The sequence below is a fragment of the Eretmochelys imbricata genome, chromosome 7 (assembly GCF_965152235.1).
Source record: "Eretmochelys imbricata isolate rEreImb1 chromosome 7, rEreImb1.hap1, whole genome shotgun sequence".
Classification (NCBI taxonomy): Eukaryota; Metazoa; Chordata; order Testudines; family Cheloniidae; genus Eretmochelys; species Eretmochelys imbricata.
In genome coordinates, this window is record NC_135578.1 from 54,530,455 (window position 1) to 54,549,991 (window position 19,537).

The window sequence follows — 19,537 nt, forward strand, 5'->3', positions numbered from 1 at the left end:
GGCCAAGGAGACCATGCGGAACTTCAGTTTCTTCATGGATCTGTTGAGATGTCGCAGGGCTAGGATGGGCCTGAGGCCTCCTTTGGCTTTCGGTATTAGGAAATACTGGGAATAGAAACCCTTGCCCCATAGCTCCTGAGGAACCTTTTCCACTGCTCCCAGTGATAGAAGCGAGTGCACCTCCTGTATGAGGAGTTGCTCGTGAGAGGGGTCCCTGAAGAGGGATGGGGAAGGGGGGCTGGAAGGGGTGGGAGGGCAGAGAACTGGAGAGAGTATCCCCTTTCTACTGCGCGGAGTACCCAGCAATCCGATGTAATACAGGCCCATGCAGGGTAGAAAGGGGACAGTCTGTACGAGAAGGTGAGGCGGGATGGATCCAGAGTCCGGACTGATGTGTTGCCCCTGGGTGCATCTTCAAAAGTTTTGTTTCTGGCCAGAAGACTGCTTCATCTGACCAGAGCCCTGGTTTGACAAAGGGTGAGGCCTCCTTCTATTGTTTCTATGCCGTCTGCAGGAGAAGTCTTGCCTGGTAAAAACGAGGCGGAGGCTGAGACTTAAAGTGTTTCCTTTGATTACCCGGAGTATGGAACTCAAGGGACTTGAGTCCTTGAGTCCTTCAGGCTGTGGAGCTGAGGTCATCAAGTCCAACCGTCTGCTCAAAGCAGGACTAATCCCAACTAAATGATCTGAACCAGCGCTTTGTCAAGCCGGGCCTTAAAAACCTCTATGGATGGAGATTCCACCACCTCCCTAGGTAACCCATTCCAGTGCTTCACCACCCTCCTGGTAAAATAGCTTTTCTTAACATCCAACCTAGACCTCCCCCACTGCAACTTGAGACCATTGCTTCTTGTTCTGTCATCTGCCACCACTGAGAACAGCTGAGCTCCATCCTCTTTGGAACCCGCCCTTCAGGTAGTTGAAGGCTACTATCAAATCCCCCCACTCTTCTTTTCTGCAGACTAAATAAGCCCAGTTCCCTCAGCCTCTCCTCGTAAGTGATGTGCTCCAGCCCCATAATAATTTTTGTTGCCCTCAGCTGGACTCTCTGCAATTTGTCCACATCCTTCCTGTAGTGCGGGGCCCAAAACTGGACGCAATATTCCAGATGGTGGCCTCACCAGTGCCGCATAGAGGGGAATAACCACTTCCCTCGATCAGCTGGTAATGCTCCTACTAACGCAGCCCAATATGCCGTTAACCTTCTTGGCAACGAGGGAACACTGTTGACCCATATGCAGCTTCTCATCTACTATAATTCCCAGGTCCTTTTCTGCAGAACTGCCGCTTAGTCAGTCGGTCCCCAGCCTGTAGCAGTGCATGAAATTCTTCCGTCCTAAGTACAGGATTCCGCACTTGTCCTTTTTGAACCTCATCAGATTTCTTTTGGCCCAATCCTCCAATTCGGGCTTGTCTACACTACCGCGTGGGGTTGATCTAAGATATGCAACTTTAGCTACGTGAATAGCATAGCTGAAGTATACGTACTTAGATCTACTTACTGCAGTCTCTACAGTGCGGTAAGTCGACAGCTGACGCTCTCCGGTCAACTCTGCTTGCGCTTCTTGCTCTGGTGAGAGTACTGGAGTCGACGGGAGAGTGCTCAGCAGTTGATTTATCACGTCTATACTAGATGTGATAAATCGACCCCTGCTGGATCGATCACTGCTCGCCAATCTGGCAGGTAGTGTAGACGAGTCCTTAGTCTAGGTCACTCTGGACCCTATCCCTACCCTGCAGCGTATCTACCTCTCCCCCCAGCTTAGTTATTGCCAATCTTGGCCTGTAGGCGGGGCAATTCTCAGTTCCTGCCATGGGCTGATCTAGTGGGAAGAAAACACTTTTGTGAAAGGTTTTAATAGCTGCTCTGAGGTAACTAATCAGAAGTATGGAATTTTATTGATGTCCTCGCAGAGATGGATTCGTGGAAAGATTGCAGGTGGTGAAGAGGCCAAAGGTGCAAATTATATGCAATTAATTCACATGCATACAATATAAATATGTATTGACACACATGTGCACAGACCCTGTCAAAGACCCCATCCATGCTAGGGAAATACTCTCTCTATCAGGCTTTCTGTAATAGTGTTGAAATGGTTTCTCCTGTTTACACTGGCAGTTAAAACAGATTTCAAGACCAGTCATGGAGAAACCATTACTACCAGTGTGGACAAGAGGTCATTTTCAGTGTATACTGGGCCACACTGAAGTATACTTTTCTTCCAAAAATCTCTCTGTTGTGGTTTAGGACTTACCTGGCAAGTGATCCTGTCTCTCAACACCAGAAATGATAGCAGGGCCTCTCGTCTTCCCTGTAATTCAGGGGGGCACTGGCATCAATGGAGGAGTCCTTGGAAGGCCATATTTTAATTCCCAGCAGACAGCAGCTACAGCACAGATTGCTCTTTACCCACCCCCTGGTGCAGGGGTAATTCTCCTTGCTCTCGGGAGGAGACGTGATAATCCCAATGAGAAGTGGCCCTTGACACTTACCTGATAGGTGATAATAGTTACCTTCCAAGGGGATTCGCACAATGGAACGCTCACAGTGGGAGAGAAAAATTGTCTACATGAGCATGTTCCACGTACTCACTGCTACACTCCTGCCAGCACAGCTCCACCACGGGTGGTAGCAGGGAGCACACAAATGGAGCCGAGCACTGGTGTTTTTAACCTTGTGTTTACTAGCTTGACTCTGAGCAGGTCTTGACAAAAACGCATTAAGAAGTTGATACCCTGTGTATGCTAACATGGCCATCATGGCTACCACTTGTGGTGCAGCACAGGCCGGGCAACACGGGAAGCGGTGGTGGGTGGGGGACTAAGAAAAATGCTGGTGGGGACAAGGCCTAGGCGGTGTGAAAAGTCGACTGAAATATTATTTGTATTACGGGACTGGCCACAACTGCAGCCCCGTCAAAACACGTACTGTACTGACAAATGGGGTACACCTAGACTATAGTTTTAACTCATTGGCCAAAGTGTTTATAGTGTGAGCCTTCCCCTGACCTTTGCTCCAGGACACAATTTTTTTGTGATTTAATCTCGACCAAGCCACAGACGTGCGTCCTGGAACAAACACTGCTGGAGTGTCCAGATCACTTGTCCTTTTTGAACCTCATCAGATTTCTGGTGGAGTACCAGATCTGAGTTACTACAGAGAATTCTTTCCTGGGTGTCTGGCTGGTGAGTCTTGCCCACATGCTCAGGGTTTAGCTGATCGCCATATTTGGGGTCGGGAAGGACTTTTCCTCCAGGGCAGATTGGCAGAGGCCCTGGGGGTTTTTCACCTTCCTCTGCAGCATGGGGCAGGGTCACTTGCTGGAGGATTCTCTGCACCTTGAAGTCTTTAAACCACGATTGGAGGACTTCAATAGCTCAGACATAAGTTAGGGGTTTGTTACAGGAGTGGGTGGGTGAGATTCCGTGGCCTGCCTTGTGCGGGAGATCAGACTAGTTGATCATAATGGTCTCTTCTGACCTTAAAGTCTAGGATTCTATGAGTTAGCTATCAATTAACTTGAGTTAAAAATGTCAAGGCCTGACAAACCCATAGCGAGAGAAATGTTCTTCCCCAAAGAGCTTGTAATCTAAGCAGAGAAGACACACATAGGGTGGGGAAAGGAAACAAAGGCTTGGACGTCCCCAAGGTCATACAGCAAGTCAGTGGAAGGGTCAGGTAGAAAACTCAGGTCTGCGGATGGATGCCCAGTCCAGGATCACTGGACCACACTACTGGGACTTACTCCTGAAGGTTCCACTGCCCATGTCTTTTCTGAAGGTCAGCAACCACCTATTTGTTATGCATGTAGACCCACACGTACATTAGCAGAAGAATCGCATGTGATCACAAATGCCACCTATAGATCTGCTGCTCCAAAAACATAGCTCTGAGAAAAGATTGTGTCCCAAAATCCTCAACGCCACATTGTCCCATGGTACACAGAAGAAAGGAATGCCATTCAACTTTATGCCCTGTTTAAATGTTATTTTATTAAATATTTTCAATTCAAGGTTTCATTGTAACAAAGCTATGAAGGTTCTACCAACATTCAGACCAAACAAACACTAGCTAATTTTGTTTTAATTATTTCTATATCATGCAAAAATTCTGCATCAAACGCCTTCCATTTCCTGTTTAAAATGTGATATTTATAATATATATTATATAGATGCTTATATTAGCCCCGTAAGAGAACATTAAGAATGCTAAAGGTGTACAGCTATGTCTGATAATGGCCATACCAAGCTAAGGTTCTCATTAACTTAAAAGAACAAACAGAGAGCTTGTCTCCAAGACTGTGCAAAACCAAAACAACCCAACCATTTTCTTTTTTAAGTTTTCTCTGAAAGATGCAGTTACTAAATACAGAGGGTCTTTTTTAAACATTAATAATCAATAGGTAAAGAGACAAGGAAAGATCAGACCTGAAGAAGGCATGCATAACTTTTTGTATTTCTCTTTTTAAAACTGCATAATTGTAATGTCCTGTTTGCTCTCTGCGTGGCTTTTTTTTTAAAAACAATCTGAAAATATCAAAGCTTTTCCTCTCCACCTGACTCACTAGCTTACTGCCCTCCTAAAAATGTTCCGAAATGATAAGAGACAGTGTTCACTCCCTCCTGTCTCAGTCCCCACCCCACCCACACATGCAGTTGGGATGGTGGAGGAAGGAAGAAAACTATTTGTCCAGACAAACCCTGGGAAGTATGTATGGCCTTTTCCTGCATCATGGATTAGCTGCTCTAATCATGGTGTGGGATTGACCTAAGAGTCTTCCTTTAAAGGGGAGTGGAGGGATTTCCAGAGAAAGGCAGTAACTCCACTCAATGCTACAGCTTACGGGTCCTTCCCATCATTCCACTGAAAAAGGATCATGATATAATTTAGCCCTCCTTTTCCCTTAGAATCCATTACAACGTTGCCTTCCTTTTAATATACTGTTTACTCTGTCCCTCAGGAGTGTAGGGATAACATACTGTAAAGCCCCAGGACCAAATTTAGTGATTTGTAGATGGAGGGACTTCAGCTAAAAGTTCATGCCAATATCCCACAATAATGACTAAGTCCCTGCCCTCCTCTTGATCAGGACACAGAAATCTGGGGGCCTCTTAGTGCTAAGAGAATCTACAAAAAAAAAAGGCCTTTTGCTTCTCTGGGCCAGGATTAATTCAGACAAATCAACAAAATAATTCAACATTCCCCTTCTAGCAAATAAAGGAAACAGACAGCATCCCCCAACAAAGGAAGGAAGATGAATTTGCCCAAAGGACAAGCATCAGAAGGTCTGTAGTAACTACCTTTCCCCTCTGTATCATGAGGCCTGAAGCCCTCTATCTACAGTTTGCTGAGATTCTGAGTGGATTGTTTTACGAGTTACATCATGACCATTAAAAAACAGAAAAGCTATACAAAAAAACACCAGGACACATGACACTTACAAAACAGATGGGGGGGGGAGGGGAGACGCACCTGCCTTGGGTTGCTGGCTCCCTCTACTATTTTACCAGAGAACAAAAAAACAAACAAAAATAATCAAACTGGAAGCCGGTGAGCCCCTTAATTCTATGGGTGCATATATTTCAGTATCAAACACAAGCTAATGATGCATCACATAGAGGTGGATGCGTGAGTCCTCATGAAAGAACATAACACTAGTTTTCTCATCTGCTTCCTAAGGAACATGTGTTCTTCAGCACTGCGGATCTCAGCTACGCTACAAGAAAAAGAAAAGCCATAAAAGAAATCCCATACATGTACCCTCTTCCTCTAAAACCTTTGCTCTTAACGCTTCTTTTGTCAGCAGGCCGCAAACCTTCATGTTTGGCCAGGGAGTGGCCACTTCTAAAACCAGGATCTCTCAAGAGCAAGCTCCTATTTATATTTTTATTTAAGCCATTTTTTATAGTCCCCTTTTCCAGCCTTGGTTTTACTCGACATCCCGTTTTGTTTTTAGGAAGTCTGTGGGCTCTGGCGGCTGAGCAGCCAGCTTTCCGCAGCATCCGCACCACGCTGAAGACTTAAGAAGAAACTCGGGCTGAAGTCAGTCCGCTGGGCAGTGGGAAGTGGAGAAGTGTCATTCCTCCACCTTTCCCTCCCATTCTTCATTCAGGCCCCTCCAGTGTTTCCTCGCCACCGCTCACTGATTAAAGTCACAGCACAGCCTGAATGCAATGTTAGCTTCCACCTTGCCTTTGTGGAGCAGAGTTCAGCAATCCGCTGCTCAAGCTGCCTTCTCCTCCTCCTCCTCGCGCTCTCTCGCCTTCCTTTTTGCTTTCCCCCTCGCTCGGTTTCTGAAAGATGCTCCAGTTGATGCCATTTCGTCAGCCCTGGGGGAGGGGGTGTTGGATAGTCTGTCATTTATTTATCATTATTCCGGTTTATTTTATTTTTTAATACAAACAACATGTCTCTTTTAGATTTAAAAAACACCTTCGTACAGCAGAAACAGACACGATGGATCCATGGAAAACAACAGAAAGGCGGCAGCGCCCGGAGCATCAGATGCATGCAGGGTTTCGTGCATTTGGCTGCTGCCGGTTTGTAATTTGTAATTTTTTTTAAACGTCAAAACGGACATGACCGTCGCTGTCACTCAGGCACTCCAGAGCTGCTTGCTAAGAAGATATTGCCCTCCAGCTGAGTATCTCCAAAAGCTGCTGCAACCAGGAGGCGGCAATGTCCACCCAGAAAGGAGAGAAAAGAATGGGGTGGGAGAAGGAAGGGAAATAAAGCCAAAAGTTAGCTGCACAATTTATACAGAAACTCTCCCACAGCATACCAGGCAGGGAGAAAACGCTACAAGTGATACAAAAGGAAGGAACACCTCACCACACACAGTGCGCCCCAGACCTGGGCTGGGAAGGTGCACCCCTGCAACACACCAGGACGGGACCCTTCTTCCCACCCAGCCCCGTTCTCCAGGCTGGGAGGACGAATCTCCGCTGGTACGGTGAGAAGGGACACCATTATTGCAGTCGCTGCTCTGCTATGGGGCTCAGTTATAGCAGAGGGAAACTCTCCTCACATCATGCTTTAGAGGAGGGGAAGATGAATCACAGCACTCCAGAGAGAGGGGACAGCGTGGAAGGAATTGTCTGACTGGACCAGACCAAACCTGAGGTCCAAAGTCCAGCCCCAGATGCTTCAGAGGAGGGTGCAAGGCACCCCAAAGCACGTTGTTATGGAATGACCTGCCCGTAGGGACAGTTGCTTCCTCACTGTAAGTTACAGGTCAGCTCCTGCCCTGGTGGAGGTGGGTTCATAACCCTGCATACGGTTTTGTTTTCTATTTAATCTTGTCTAATGTAACTCTGGATGTTCCCCCTATCTGTATATACCACCATTCTCTTTCTGGGTCCTGCTAAGCTGCTGGCCTCAATGATGTCTTGTAGCAATGAATTCCAAAGTCTAACGGTGTGTTGTGTTAAAAAAAGGATTTCCATTCAGCAGTTCTAAATTTGCCGTTTTTTATTCTTGTATCATGAGAAGGTAACTAGGACTATCTGATTTACCTCCTCTCTACTACTCCCCACCTTGGATACCTTTATCATGTCCTCTCTGACTCCTCTCTATGGTAACAGTCTGACTCTTCTCTGCCTCGCTCTTCACGTGGAGGTTCTCATATGTCTAAATTATGCTCACCACTGGACTCCCTGTAATTCTGTTATATCCTGTCTAAAGTGGAGTGAGCAGAACTGAACTCAGTATTCCAGGAGAGAGTGAACCACTGATGTATATTATGGTATTTTAGTAATATCCTCCATCCCGTTCCTTCTCCATCTTAATACCTCAGTGCCTTTTGACCACTGCTCCATACTGAGCACGTTTGCGGACAGCTGTCCACAATTCTGCAGCCTTTATCCTGGGGGGTTATAGTTAATGTAAAGCCCAGCAATGGGCACAAGCAGTTTACACTGGTTTATAATTTGTTTCAGCCAGCGTGACCTGTTACCAAAGGGAGGGTCCCAGGGCTATCCTTTCCAGAAGCACTTTTTCCAAAGATAGCTATACCATTTGCTACCCTCCAGCCCAGTAGCTGATTTTAGTGAGAAATAGCCCAATCTCCTCATTTACTCCTGAGGGAATTCTCCAAATATGCAGTTAAACCAACCCAACTCCCAGCGTAGACAGTGCTAAGCCGACAGGAGAATTTTCCCATCAACCTAGCTACCGCCTCTCAGGGAGGTGGGGTACCTACACCAAGGGGAGAGCCCCTCCTATCAGCATAGGTAGCTGAAGCAGTGCAGCTGTGCCACTGTAGCATTGTAAGTTTAGACAAGCCCGTAGTCCTAAGCAATACACAGGACTACATTCAAGACATCGCTGCAGTTGAGCCACTTAGTAACAGTGACTACAGTATAATGAAGTTCAACATCCTCTGGGAAGAAATCTTATAGAACCTCATCCGGTGACACTCAATTTAGAAAAAGGCATTTTTAAAAAAGGGAAGAATCTAGGCAAAAAGTTTCTAACATTAGGAAACTTAAATCCTTGGACTCGGCATGACAGCTACATAGGCACACATAAGAAAGGATGCATAAGGCATGCACACATTTCAACACAAGAGAAAGCAAGGAGATAAGTAAACCAGCATGGCTAAATAATAAGCTTCAAGAGGTTATCTGAGCCAAACTGGTATCCTTCAGAACCAGCTGTTCCAAGAAGCAATTGTTTGACGGTGTCAACAAATTGTTTAGTCAAACTTTGCTCCATTGTGATGTTTGGCCATTTTGTATATGGCTAGTTTAAGTTGCCCAATATTACCATTTCCATTAACTTTATTTGCCTTTGATCTCTCTCTCGGTATGTTCAAAATCCTTTTGCTGATTAGAAGGCCAGTATTAACATTCTTATATATTTGCATTCTTATAGCTTGGGATTTGTATCCTTATAGATTGTAGTCTATGGTTCTCTCTACTTTGACACTGCCTCATTCAAATCCTAGGGAATTGTTAAACTCTGGAGCAACTTCCCACCTACCTCTCCAACCTCATCTGTCCTTCCCTGTATTGTTTATAGGCAGGCATTAGAGTACCCCACTGACTTAGCATTGCATCATGCTCCTGGAGCACCTGTCACGTCAAGCTCTCTTGCACTGCCAGGCAGTCTCATTCACATATGTTTGCTTTAATGCTCCTCACCACTATGCAGACGTTTATAGTTTGCATGTGGGGCTGGATACCTATTTGTATTCAACACCTCAGTCTAACACCCTGTTACTTTCCTGCAATTTTACCTCTGGGATCTCAATCTGCCCACCCCTGTTCAGCTGTAATTTCTGTCTGCTCTTTCCCTGGTTCCTTGCCTTTGTGTGACTGACATTGTTAGAAAAGATCCATGTCAGACCTAGTTGCTCTTCAGGCAACTCTCCCCACGCTCCTACTTTAAATAATCTCCCAAGACCTCATTACATTTTCTGCCAGGCAATGGGACCCGCCTGCACCCCAGGACCAGAGAGGTGGAGGCCAGCACATTACAGCCAGGGACCCAATCCCACCCCCACCCCAGAGCCAGGCATATGGCTTCCCTCTGCAGTCCAAGGCCAGAGTGCATAACCTGACCCAAGTGCCCCAGGTTAGTGCCTGGCGGCCCTGCGGAGGCTGAGCCAGCACTAGTGTATCCCCTGGAGGCAGCTGTAGCACTCTGAAATCCTCAGTAAGGGGCTATACCTGCAGAGTGCGACTCCCATCTGCCAAGAGAGTGAGCTCATCACCTCCTTATGGTGCACACTCAGGGAAAGGGACACCTGGGGTGGAGAGAGGGCTGAGGGAAATGTTTCACTGTCTTAGCTCCACTCTGCCTGCAGCCAGATAGTAAATGACCATCCCTCAGAGCCCGGTTAATGGCCTCTCAACATTCTGGGCTTCCGATACTTCATTGCCACATACAGCCGCCTTGGCCCCATGGTATGTCATCTGCTCTCCCTGCTGGAGCGTACCTGTGTTCGATCTTCACTGGAGCGGAGCGGCAGGGGCCCCAGAGCAGTGATAGTGGACATTCAGCCACTTGCCATCACGGCGGTGCCAGACGCGGGTCTCTTCAGACTGCGTGGTGCGGGGCCGGCCCTGGCCATCGATGTATTGAGTCAGGCGGATGTAGGCAATGCAGGCTGCGTCTTCGCCAATGACATGGACGTGGGGGTTCAGGATGGTGGTGTGGATTGGCTTGCTGTTCTTGGACAATACTGGGGGGACATGCAAAACCATCAGCTTCATGTCCCCATTGAGAAGATCAAGGCCTCGCACACCACTACATCTACTGTCCCAGTTTCCTTCCCCTCCCACCTGCATCCTAGGCCACAGCATCTCTGCTCCCAACACTCCCGAGGCACAACCCAGCCACCTCTCTTGCTCCCCGAATTCAACCTCCTCACCCCTCAGGTTATCTGACCCTTCAGCTCCCATTTGCTCTGCTTTTATGCTCAGAACACATTCCACACTCCAGGCATCAGTGCGGCCAGTGCCTCAATTACAGGGCCGTTCTCATTCTCAGATGTTACCTGCAGCACAGCTGTGTGCGAGGGCCCTTTGAGGCTTGCCAGGACCTCCCTGGGTGCCAGCAGGCCTCAGTGAGTGACAGGCACTCCAGGGCTGTCATGCAGACAATGAGAAAGAGGTGAGCGGGCCCCCTTCACCTCACAAGCCAAGGATCAGTGTGTGCTAAGGGGGCCCTTTCCCCAAGATCAGCCACATGCGGCAGCTCAGGATAGCAGCTCACTTCCTTCGCCCCACACTGTGGTGACTCCTGGGGATGGACGCGGGACAGGAAACCACAGGGGTGTTATTTAAGGGAAGGACAACCCCACACAAGGGCATTTGCTGGGTTTGCCTTCCCAGCCACACGGACAAGGTGTCCCCCCTCTGACCCAGTTACCAAAGGGTTCACCAGGGGTTTGGGATCTGAACCAGGGACGTGGGACCTCAACTTGGAGAAATTCTGAGAGCAGTACACTGCAAAGAGCTACGTCCTGGCATGTGTGACAGAGAGTATCCCTCCCACCCCTATGACTGGGCAGGGCTCCCCAGCTGAGCTGGGTTAGCGTCTCTTTCCCCTTTTACACTGACTGGAAACCCAGTGTCTTGGTCCCTTTGAACCACTGGTTCCCACTCCGACAACATACTTTGTGCCAGACTAGCCCCATTCCTAGGGCGAAGAGAAATGAGGGAAACAGAAACCTCACTGAGGGAGGAGAGAAAGTGCTGGATCTTAATAACCCTTCACAGTTCACCCACATTAAACCCTGGTGTCCATGGACAGTCTGAGAGAACTGCAGCCATTTCCCAAGATAGGGCAGAAAGGTGTGAATGAGGGGGCTGTTGGCATTGCTGGAATCTGCCCACTCACAGTTCTCGAAGTAAAACTTGTGGAAGTCCATCCCCTCGACTAGGTTCCCCAGTGCTTCGGGTTCAAATGAGGTCAGGCCCGGGTCACAGATCTTCCTGGAAAGAAAAAGGAATATTCATGCCCCAGGGATTTCCACCCCCTTATAAACCTCTCAGAGCCATCACCCTCTCCTGGACCAGCCCCGAAGTCCAGGAGCTATTTTGTGCCATATTGCTAGCTCCTTGTGCTTATTCAGACACACCCCTCCCCTGGGACTGAGACCCATGTTGACTACCTGGAGCTGGTGTGTTTCTTTCAGTTCTGTGGTCCAGTCAAGCATCCAAGCATGTATCACACGCAGTCTGTCCCTTAATCCTATCTCCTTCCATCCCGCACTGATCATCCCCATCTCCCTCTGCTCCTGCATCGCAGGGCTTCCAGATGTGCTCCTTTAACGGTCACCCGTTCTGCTGCTGGTAACTGCCTTACTCCTGGTACCAAGTGTTCATTTAAAGAGCCTCCTTGGCTCTAACTCCCATAGCTGCAGTTGTCAGAGAGTGAAACGTAACCCTCCCCACCCCACTGCACTGGACAACCTGCGTGACTCACTCGTGGGCAGGGGCCATTCTGCCTCTTGCCCACAGGCTGACACGTAGAAACGGAATGCCCAGTGACACTGTACTTACGTGTAGGCATCAAAGTCTCCATTGTTGATGGCTTCAATCAGCTGCTCTGTTATCTTAATGATCTCTTGTTTGCGCACTGTGGACGAGAAGTAAAGGCAATTTAACTATGCTTCTGCCTTGACTGGGAGGAAGTGAGACAATCGAACGCCTCCTACTGGACAATTTGCAGGACGCCATTGACCCTGATCTCACAGGAGGAGCTCCCTGCACTCCAGAGATATGTTATAGTGGCAGCCATCTATTCAAGGGCACGGGGTTGGTGGTATGAAGGGGAAATGGTGACCCCAGGATGCAGGGAGAAGGGGAATAAAGACACCGTCTCATACTCATTTTCTCCTCCAAAAGCAGGCCTGTCCCAGGAGCCTCATCGTCTCCTGACAGCCTGGGCTGCTTCCAGGGACTGCAAGGAAGGGCCCCGGTCACTGAACAGGCCAACACAAAGGAAAAAGTAAAACCTGGCACCAGCTGTCGGAAGTGAAGCCCCCGCGCCCATGACATCCAGATATAGCAATGGCCACAACAAGATCAAGGCAGCCAAAGAATCCCTCAGCAATTTACCTATCACCATCACTCCCCAGACAGCGAGTGCTGCAAACACGCCATCGGGACACATGCAGGGACAGATTCCACAAGCTGACGAGGCAACTAAAGCAGAACAAATTGCCAGCTCTACGGGGCTGGGCCTCATCCCCCCCGCAGTAGCCCATGCTTGGCACACAGCTCCCTGTAACTGGCTTCGGGGCACTCAGCACTCGAATAGCACTGCCACTTCACCCAGTTTTGCTCAGCAGACATTCATGTGGATGGATCTACTGCCTGTCACTGTCCCAGTCCTCTCTGGCCAGCACACCTATTTTCTCCGGTCAGCTGTAGGCAGCCCAGCTCCCCTCGTCTTGCCATCCTTACCTCTGATATCAAAGCACCAAACCCTGCAGCAAAGCGTGCACAATGAATGGGCTTTATTACAACTCTCAGTAGCAGTCCCTAGGGGCTCGCTAGAACTAATCTTTCCTTTGCAGTTCGCATACCTGAGTACACACCGATCCAAGTGCTACATCCGTATACACCGTACACACGCATGCATCTACGTATAGACCCAAGGCGTCCTACATCTGTCTGTCCCCAACACCCCCCCGCGCACGCTCGATAAGTGAAGGTATTGTATGAACTGCTGGCACTATCTAGGATGTGCTATCTGTGGTGGTATCTGTAAAGCTACGAAATAAATAACCTAAGTGTTGCTATTGTCACCAGCTATCTGAAGCCCCCCCGTCCCCCCCACATTTCTAACACCAACTGGCCCCAGTTAGGGTGCAAAAGCGTAATCTCAGCTGGTGAGAGACATGACCACACCCACTTCTGTAATCCACCAAGAACGTTTTGCTATGCAGCTCCCCACAGATACATTTCAGCCAGTAGCATGAGCTCGTCACATTAACTGAGCAGGTCCTGGCAGTGGGGCTGGTGTACTGTAGCGTAGTGTGTTATTTGTGCACCGATGGGCATGGGAAATGGATCAAGGGGGTGCACCGGATTACGTTAGCTATGAAATGATGCTTCGTGAGCAAGTCATTCATGAGCAATGTGGCCTTCCCTATGAGGATAAGTGGCAAATGGGTTCTCCCACCCAGTGGAGAGAGTACAGATACATTCAGCAGTTCGAGAAGGAACCCCAGGGGCTGGGGGAAGAGCAGAGAAAGATTTTCTTTGGGATGAGTGAAGAGGCCTAAAGCCACAAGAGCCTTGGGATAGCTCATCTCAGAGGATCTCCAGCTCAACATGCAAGGCAGCATCCACTCCACAGGTCAGACACAAAGCCAACACACAACACTGTGCCTTGCCCCGGTGTTTACTGTACGCACTGAGCTACCACAGCAACAGAGGTGGTGTGTACCCTTACCTCCGAGGGTGGGCACCCCTGGCTTTCACACAGCAAGGCACTCCTGCCTCCCAGTCAAGATGGAAGTCAATACGGCCTCCCCTGCTTTCTCTTCTAGGAAGGACCAACCAACAGCGGTCCCTGAAACCCTCCCCGCCATGTACTGTCTCACACACCTTGGATGATACTGTCTGGGTGCTGCCAGTGGGAGGCTCACACGGCTGTATCTTCCCCAGTGTTGCCCGGTAGTATCTCCACAAGTGAGGAACACAACACAGTAACTAAGGCCCTACCCACACTACAACTTTTAACCAAGTCTGTAGCGACTTCAAGGCACGACTGGCTTTAAACATGGCTTGTGTACACACAGACGGTATTGTTCACACATGGCTAGTGACCACGTGTTCCACCACATGGCTGTCCTCCCGCAACCGGTTTCCCACACTGGTCTACAGTGTACCTGGGACCCAATAATCATGCATGTGTAAGTGGTTTGGGCCAACCCTCTTTCCAGAGCACGTGGCCCCACATGCTGCTCGTGCCGCTCTGTGTGCATGTCCTTCGGGCACTGCATCCGCTGCTGAGGAAGTACGGGGCAGCTGCCTGGAGTCTCCCAGAATGCACTCTCACAAGTGCAGTTGGTAGAACGGCTGCAACGGGAGAAACGATTGTGTGTGGACGTGAATTGAGCTATGTTACTCAATGTGACTGTGCCTCTAGCCGACTACAATGGTCACCCCTGTAGCTGTAGCATGAAAGGGCAACTGCCCCCCCCCCCCCCGAGCAGGGACCAGGAGGACAGGGTGCATAAGGGTGAAGAGGAGGGTAACTAGACGTCTAGAATTAGTTGTACTACTCCACTACTGCTAGCCAACCACTAACTTACACGCTGCACTGTTAAATACAAACGGAACTACAGGAGTTAGCAAAGGCTCCGACTGAGCACGCTCTAACTCCAGTGTCTGCCCTGGGCTGTCCCAGGCAAGAAGCTTCTCCTCACAAGACTGCGTGGCTGCAAAACAAACGTAAGCATTAAAATAATATTAAAAAACCCAACAACAACAGAATGCAAAATAAAACCAACAAAGAAGCACACCACACAGTCCCAGCCCCCATCTCCACACAGACCCACACCCCTTCAACCCCCACCTTCCAGGCTGGCTCCTGTCATGCCGTGTGGGCTGCACAATGCTCAGAAGGGCAGGGGAAAATCCTTCGGAGCATAGCGGAAATCTCACGGATGCCAAAGGGCTTGGCGTGAGCATGTCCTGAAGCAGCCCACCCTCTCAGGTCAGTGACTGAGCAGCACAGGGGAGAATGAGCAGGAGATCCAAATCACTGCAAATCTAAGACAGGAGGAGCGGGAGGGGAGAATGCTTCCTCGCTCAGGGGGCTCAGCACATCGCACTGCACCACGGCCAGGGCGGCTGGACAAGGTAGGAAGCAGTGCTGGAGGAGGCACAGCGGTTTGGAGTTAACAGATCATTTCCCTTCCCATCTGGCCCAGAGGACCCTCTCCCCAGTCACTGTGCCTATCAAAGCCACACATTCTTGAAGATGCTTCCAAATGGGAGGCGCAACCACTTCACCAAATGAGCTAACAAGGAGGTCTGATGGGGGGCAGCAAAGGAGGGACAAGAGGAGAGGGCAGCTGTTCCCTCCCACCCATTATAGACAGCTTGATAGGAGGGCTCCCAATACCTCCAGGCATCACTACACTTGTGGCCTTTTCCACTATGGTCCCCTCTGGGTAGGCCGTGAGGCCACTAGGAGAACAGACCCAGACAGATTGTTCCAGGACATGCCTACAGGGAGGGGCATGGATAGCTGGACCACCTGCTCTTACAGTGTCTCTGTTGCCAGGATGCTACAGAGCTGACAGATTCAGGGAAGACCTGGGAGAACACGCAATAAGTGACGGGATTTTTCAGGTCCAAACCCACTGAAGCACTGAGCGAGACACACAACAGACGCACACGCAGAGGGAAAGTGCCTCCAGAGTCAAGGCTTCACAAAGAGCTCCAGACACGGCAGAAGGCACAGGGAAGGGGTCTTCCAGCTGCCACAGCCCTACTCCCAGCGAGGTGACTCACTCTACTACTGGTACTCAGCACTTCCATGGCACCTTCCATCTGAGGAGCTCAAAGCTCAACACAAACAGGAAACAATTCAGCCTCACACCACCTCTGAGTGTTAGGCCAGTCTCATTCCATTTTACAGCTGGGTAAACTGAGGCTCGAGAGGCAACATGACTTGTGCAACATCACCCAGCGAGTGTCACTGAAGAGAATGCCATGCCTTATCCACAGGGAAGCAGGGGAATGGAATTAGTGAGGATGAGGGTCCACCTTACAGGGGGCTCTGGAGAATTTCAGCATGTGGGGGAGGGGAGATGGATTTATTTATACGCTGAAGTACTGGAAATGAAAATCCACCCTCTGGAAGGGAACTGGGGAAAGGAAGGTCATGGGGAGGGTGGAGGAAGGATGCTGTGGAGCGCTGCACCCCTGGACTTACTGGCTGAGAAACAGAGAGAAAGCTGGGACTGCATGGACTCAGTCTGTGTTTTGCTCTCACTGTGCCTCCGTCCTTCAAGCACTGAGCTGCCATCCCCGGTGGAGAGAGGGGGAGCTAGCATGGCAGGGAATTAAAAACACAAAAACAAACAAAACACGCAGTTCAGTAAATAAAAAAAGAGAAAGGAAGGAGAACATTAAAGAAACCACATTGATGGGCACAGAAACCTGCAAGAGCACCCTCCAGCACAAAGGCAAGCAGCCTGCACTACAGCATAGTCCCTCAGTACAATGTAGAACTGCATGCTCCTTTCAGCCCTGCTACACTCCAACCAATGGCTCACTGAGGCATCACTGACCACATACCTAAAGCTGTCTACTGCTCCATTGACATCGGCCTGCCCTTGTACACCTGCCTAGTCTGTCTCATGCAAACTCAGCAGCAGCAAAGTAGCTCCTCGTTCCCCAGGGGCCTGGCTGTGTAGGGAGCTGAGGACTCCAAGCTTCGCAATGGAGGGAGGATGAATTTCTTGGCTCGAGTGATGAACACATTGTAACCAGGGAAAGATACCTGCAGAGTGTGTGTGTGTGATAGAGAAAAGGGGGTCCTCCTTCTGAGCCTCTCACTGGATTTCAACTTCTGATTAGCTAACTACTTTGAGGGAGGAGTTAAATCAGGAAGCATTTGGTGAGTGCTGGCACTCCTAGAAGTAAAGAGATAACAGTACTAGCCAGAGCTGGGCATGGTGCAGACAGTAAATGTGCAAGCTTCTTCCCTGCCACCACCCCACACCGCAGCATCTTCTGCTCTTCCAAGTCCTAAGAAGATACCCCCACAGCTCAGTCAGTAAACGCCAATTCTGAGCAGCAGTATCCCTGCCATTCCAGCCTTAGGTTCCCTACATAGCCCTTCAATACACCTTATCCCAACCCATGGTCCCCTTGCTTTGCCAGTGCCGACCCTCTCCTCTTTCTTCACAGCTTTGCTAATGCCCTTCACTCCAGACCTGCAGCACCCACTGCTCCAGTTCTAGGCCTCTGCCAAGCACAAATTGCCAATGGTATTGGGCTTCAGTGAAGAGTGACTTCAGAATGTGGACAGTCATCTATTTGAGATTAAAGAGTCCAAACTGGTTTCTGACCCATGTCTCCAGGGATCAGAGGCTACATAATCCACTAGCCATTACTAATCTCCTGAGTCATCCAGTCCCCAACCCTCAAGTTGGCTTCATTCAAGCCTCACTTTGGGCAGAAGTGAGGGCTACAGCATTAGCATGTGATGAGGCCAGGTCTCCCCTTGAAATTGGACCTGTATTAGAGAGTTTGTCCAACCAGCAGTGTCTCTCTCTGGTCCCCATGACTCCTCAGAACGGCTGCCAGCAGCTCATTGTGCAGCGAGTCATGAATCATCCCAGCTGACTCATGTGGTATCAGTAAGAACAGCCCCCTGAGCCTGGCAGGGCTAGAACTAGTGCTGTCCTGGGTGTTTGACAGAACAGGCTTTGGTTATAACGGGGGAGAGTACACCTGTGCCTCACTGCTTCCTACTGCCTCTCCCCAACCCGAGAGAGAGAGACTTCAGAATTTGCTCCCAGGGAGAGCACTCCACCACATTCCTCTTCAGTGTGGCTGGAATTTCCCTGACTTGCTTACACTTCCCAGTGTACTGGGCAGCTGCTGAAACACTGCACTCCAGGCCAGGCAGGTCTGACTCATGTAAGTCCATCACAAGAAGGAGAAAGGATTGTACAATGTGGTCATGTAGAGGTATACAATTTCACCCCCCTTTATTAACATCTCTCTCCTCTAACATGCCCCAACGCTGGGGCAGCCGGGGAATTCCATTTCCACCTGCAAAGGGAAAACAGAACAGAGAGAGCAGAGTCCCTTTGCCCTGGACCAGAGACAGTACATCCATCCAAAAGACATGGGTGTGGAAACAAGAGAGCTCCTTGGACGGGGTGAAACAAGGAGATCTCAATCCCCTGCAAACTGTGTCGAAACACAGAAAGGAACAGCTAGATTCCAGATCTGAAGAGGGGAAAAAAGAGAGAGATTCCAGTCCTGTAAATGGTTGGGAATGGAGAGATTCCAATGCCCGTGAGGACAGAATTCCCACCTTGAGACTAACAAGACACACAACTTGGGGCATGGAGGGTTCACATGCCCCAAAAGCCAGGCTGGCCACTTCCTCAAAACAGACTGAATGGTGCATACCCATGACCCCACTGCAATAGGCCTGGCAGACAAAGCCATGGCAAACTCAAGAACCGAATCAGATGCACAGCTCTGGGGATGTTAAACCATGACGACTGAACTCTGCAGGTCGGACCTCCAGAGTCTCCTGCCCACAGCCCCACAATATCACCTACCTTTCAGATCCTCATCTTCAGTGGTGGTGTTACAGCTCTCTGTGGAACCCTGCACGGCACAAGAGAATGTTACTAGATGGCAAAGTCAGTAGATTGAAGACACTTCCGTTTGTCTGTGGAAGAGGATGGGGGAAGGGCAAAACAAAGGAAGAGACAGGAACGGAACGATAGAAGGAGTACTACTAAGAGGAGTGGGATGAAACTGGGCAAAGTATTAGTCAATACCTAGCAGCAAGATCAATTAGGCGTTGGAGTAGCATCTCATGAGAAGTGGCACAAGCCCTCAAAGCTGGGGCCATTCAAGAAGGCAGCACCAAGCCCTGGGAGTATATATCACAGGGGACAACTCCGCACTCACCCTGAGGAGAGTTCTCCTATGAGGTGAGAGAAGAGGGAATATGGATCACCTACAACTGTACCTTAGAGTGCACTGAAAGGAACCGGTCTCCAACTCCAGAGCCCACCATTAGTATGCACTTGGTGAGGATCTTGCCCACTGGGTCAGGAAAGGGACAGTGAAATCTGACTTGGAATTTACTAGCCCTCCCTGCCCAAGTGTTCTAGAGGTCCACAGTCACCTAACAGAACCCTCCCAGTGCCAGAGAGACTGTTCACAACTATCCTGCGATGCATCGTCAAAGGGGCAGGAACTAGGGTCACGGAGGTTTCCCTAAGGAAAAATAATAGCGACATGCCCTTACCTTTATGCCATCTGTGGCATTGTGGACAACAGTCGTTTGAGGCTCCTAGGAAAGGAG

At 49.5% G+C, this 19,537-nt stretch overlaps 1 protein-coding gene across 10 annotated transcripts in view; it reads right to left on the reverse strand.

Moving 5' to 3' along the window:
- Nucleotides 1-3,967: 3,967 nt before the first annotated feature.
- Nucleotides 3,968-19,537, reverse strand: part of CAMK2G (calcium/calmodulin dependent protein kinase II gamma) — a 174,066-nt gene continuing 158,496 nt past the window's right edge. For 2 of the 10 annotated variants that reach the window (XM_077822046.1, XM_077822042.1), the window contains 8 exons: nucleotides 19,481-19,525; nucleotides 18,780-18,828; nucleotides 16,409-16,522; nucleotides 14,778-14,903; nucleotides 12,013-12,088; nucleotides 11,348-11,442; nucleotides 9,942-10,187; nucleotides 3,968-6,660 (listed from right to left, as the gene is read on the reverse strand). In XM_077822046.1, the coding sequence (XP_077678172.1) occupies nucleotides 9,955-10,187; nucleotides 11,348-11,442; nucleotides 12,013-12,088; nucleotides 14,778-14,903; nucleotides 16,409-16,522; nucleotides 18,780-18,828; nucleotides 19,481-19,525 (738 nt within the window). In that variant the 3' untranslated portion in view covers nucleotides 3,968-6,660; nucleotides 9,942-9,954. The remainder of the gene's footprint in view (nucleotides 6,661-9,941; nucleotides 10,188-11,347; nucleotides 11,443-12,012; nucleotides 12,089-14,777; nucleotides 14,904-16,408; nucleotides 16,523-18,779; nucleotides 18,829-19,480; nucleotides 19,526-19,537) is intronic. The other 8 variants (XM_077822049.1, XM_077822047.1, XM_077822050.1 and 5 more) reach the window with 5 other exon arrangements.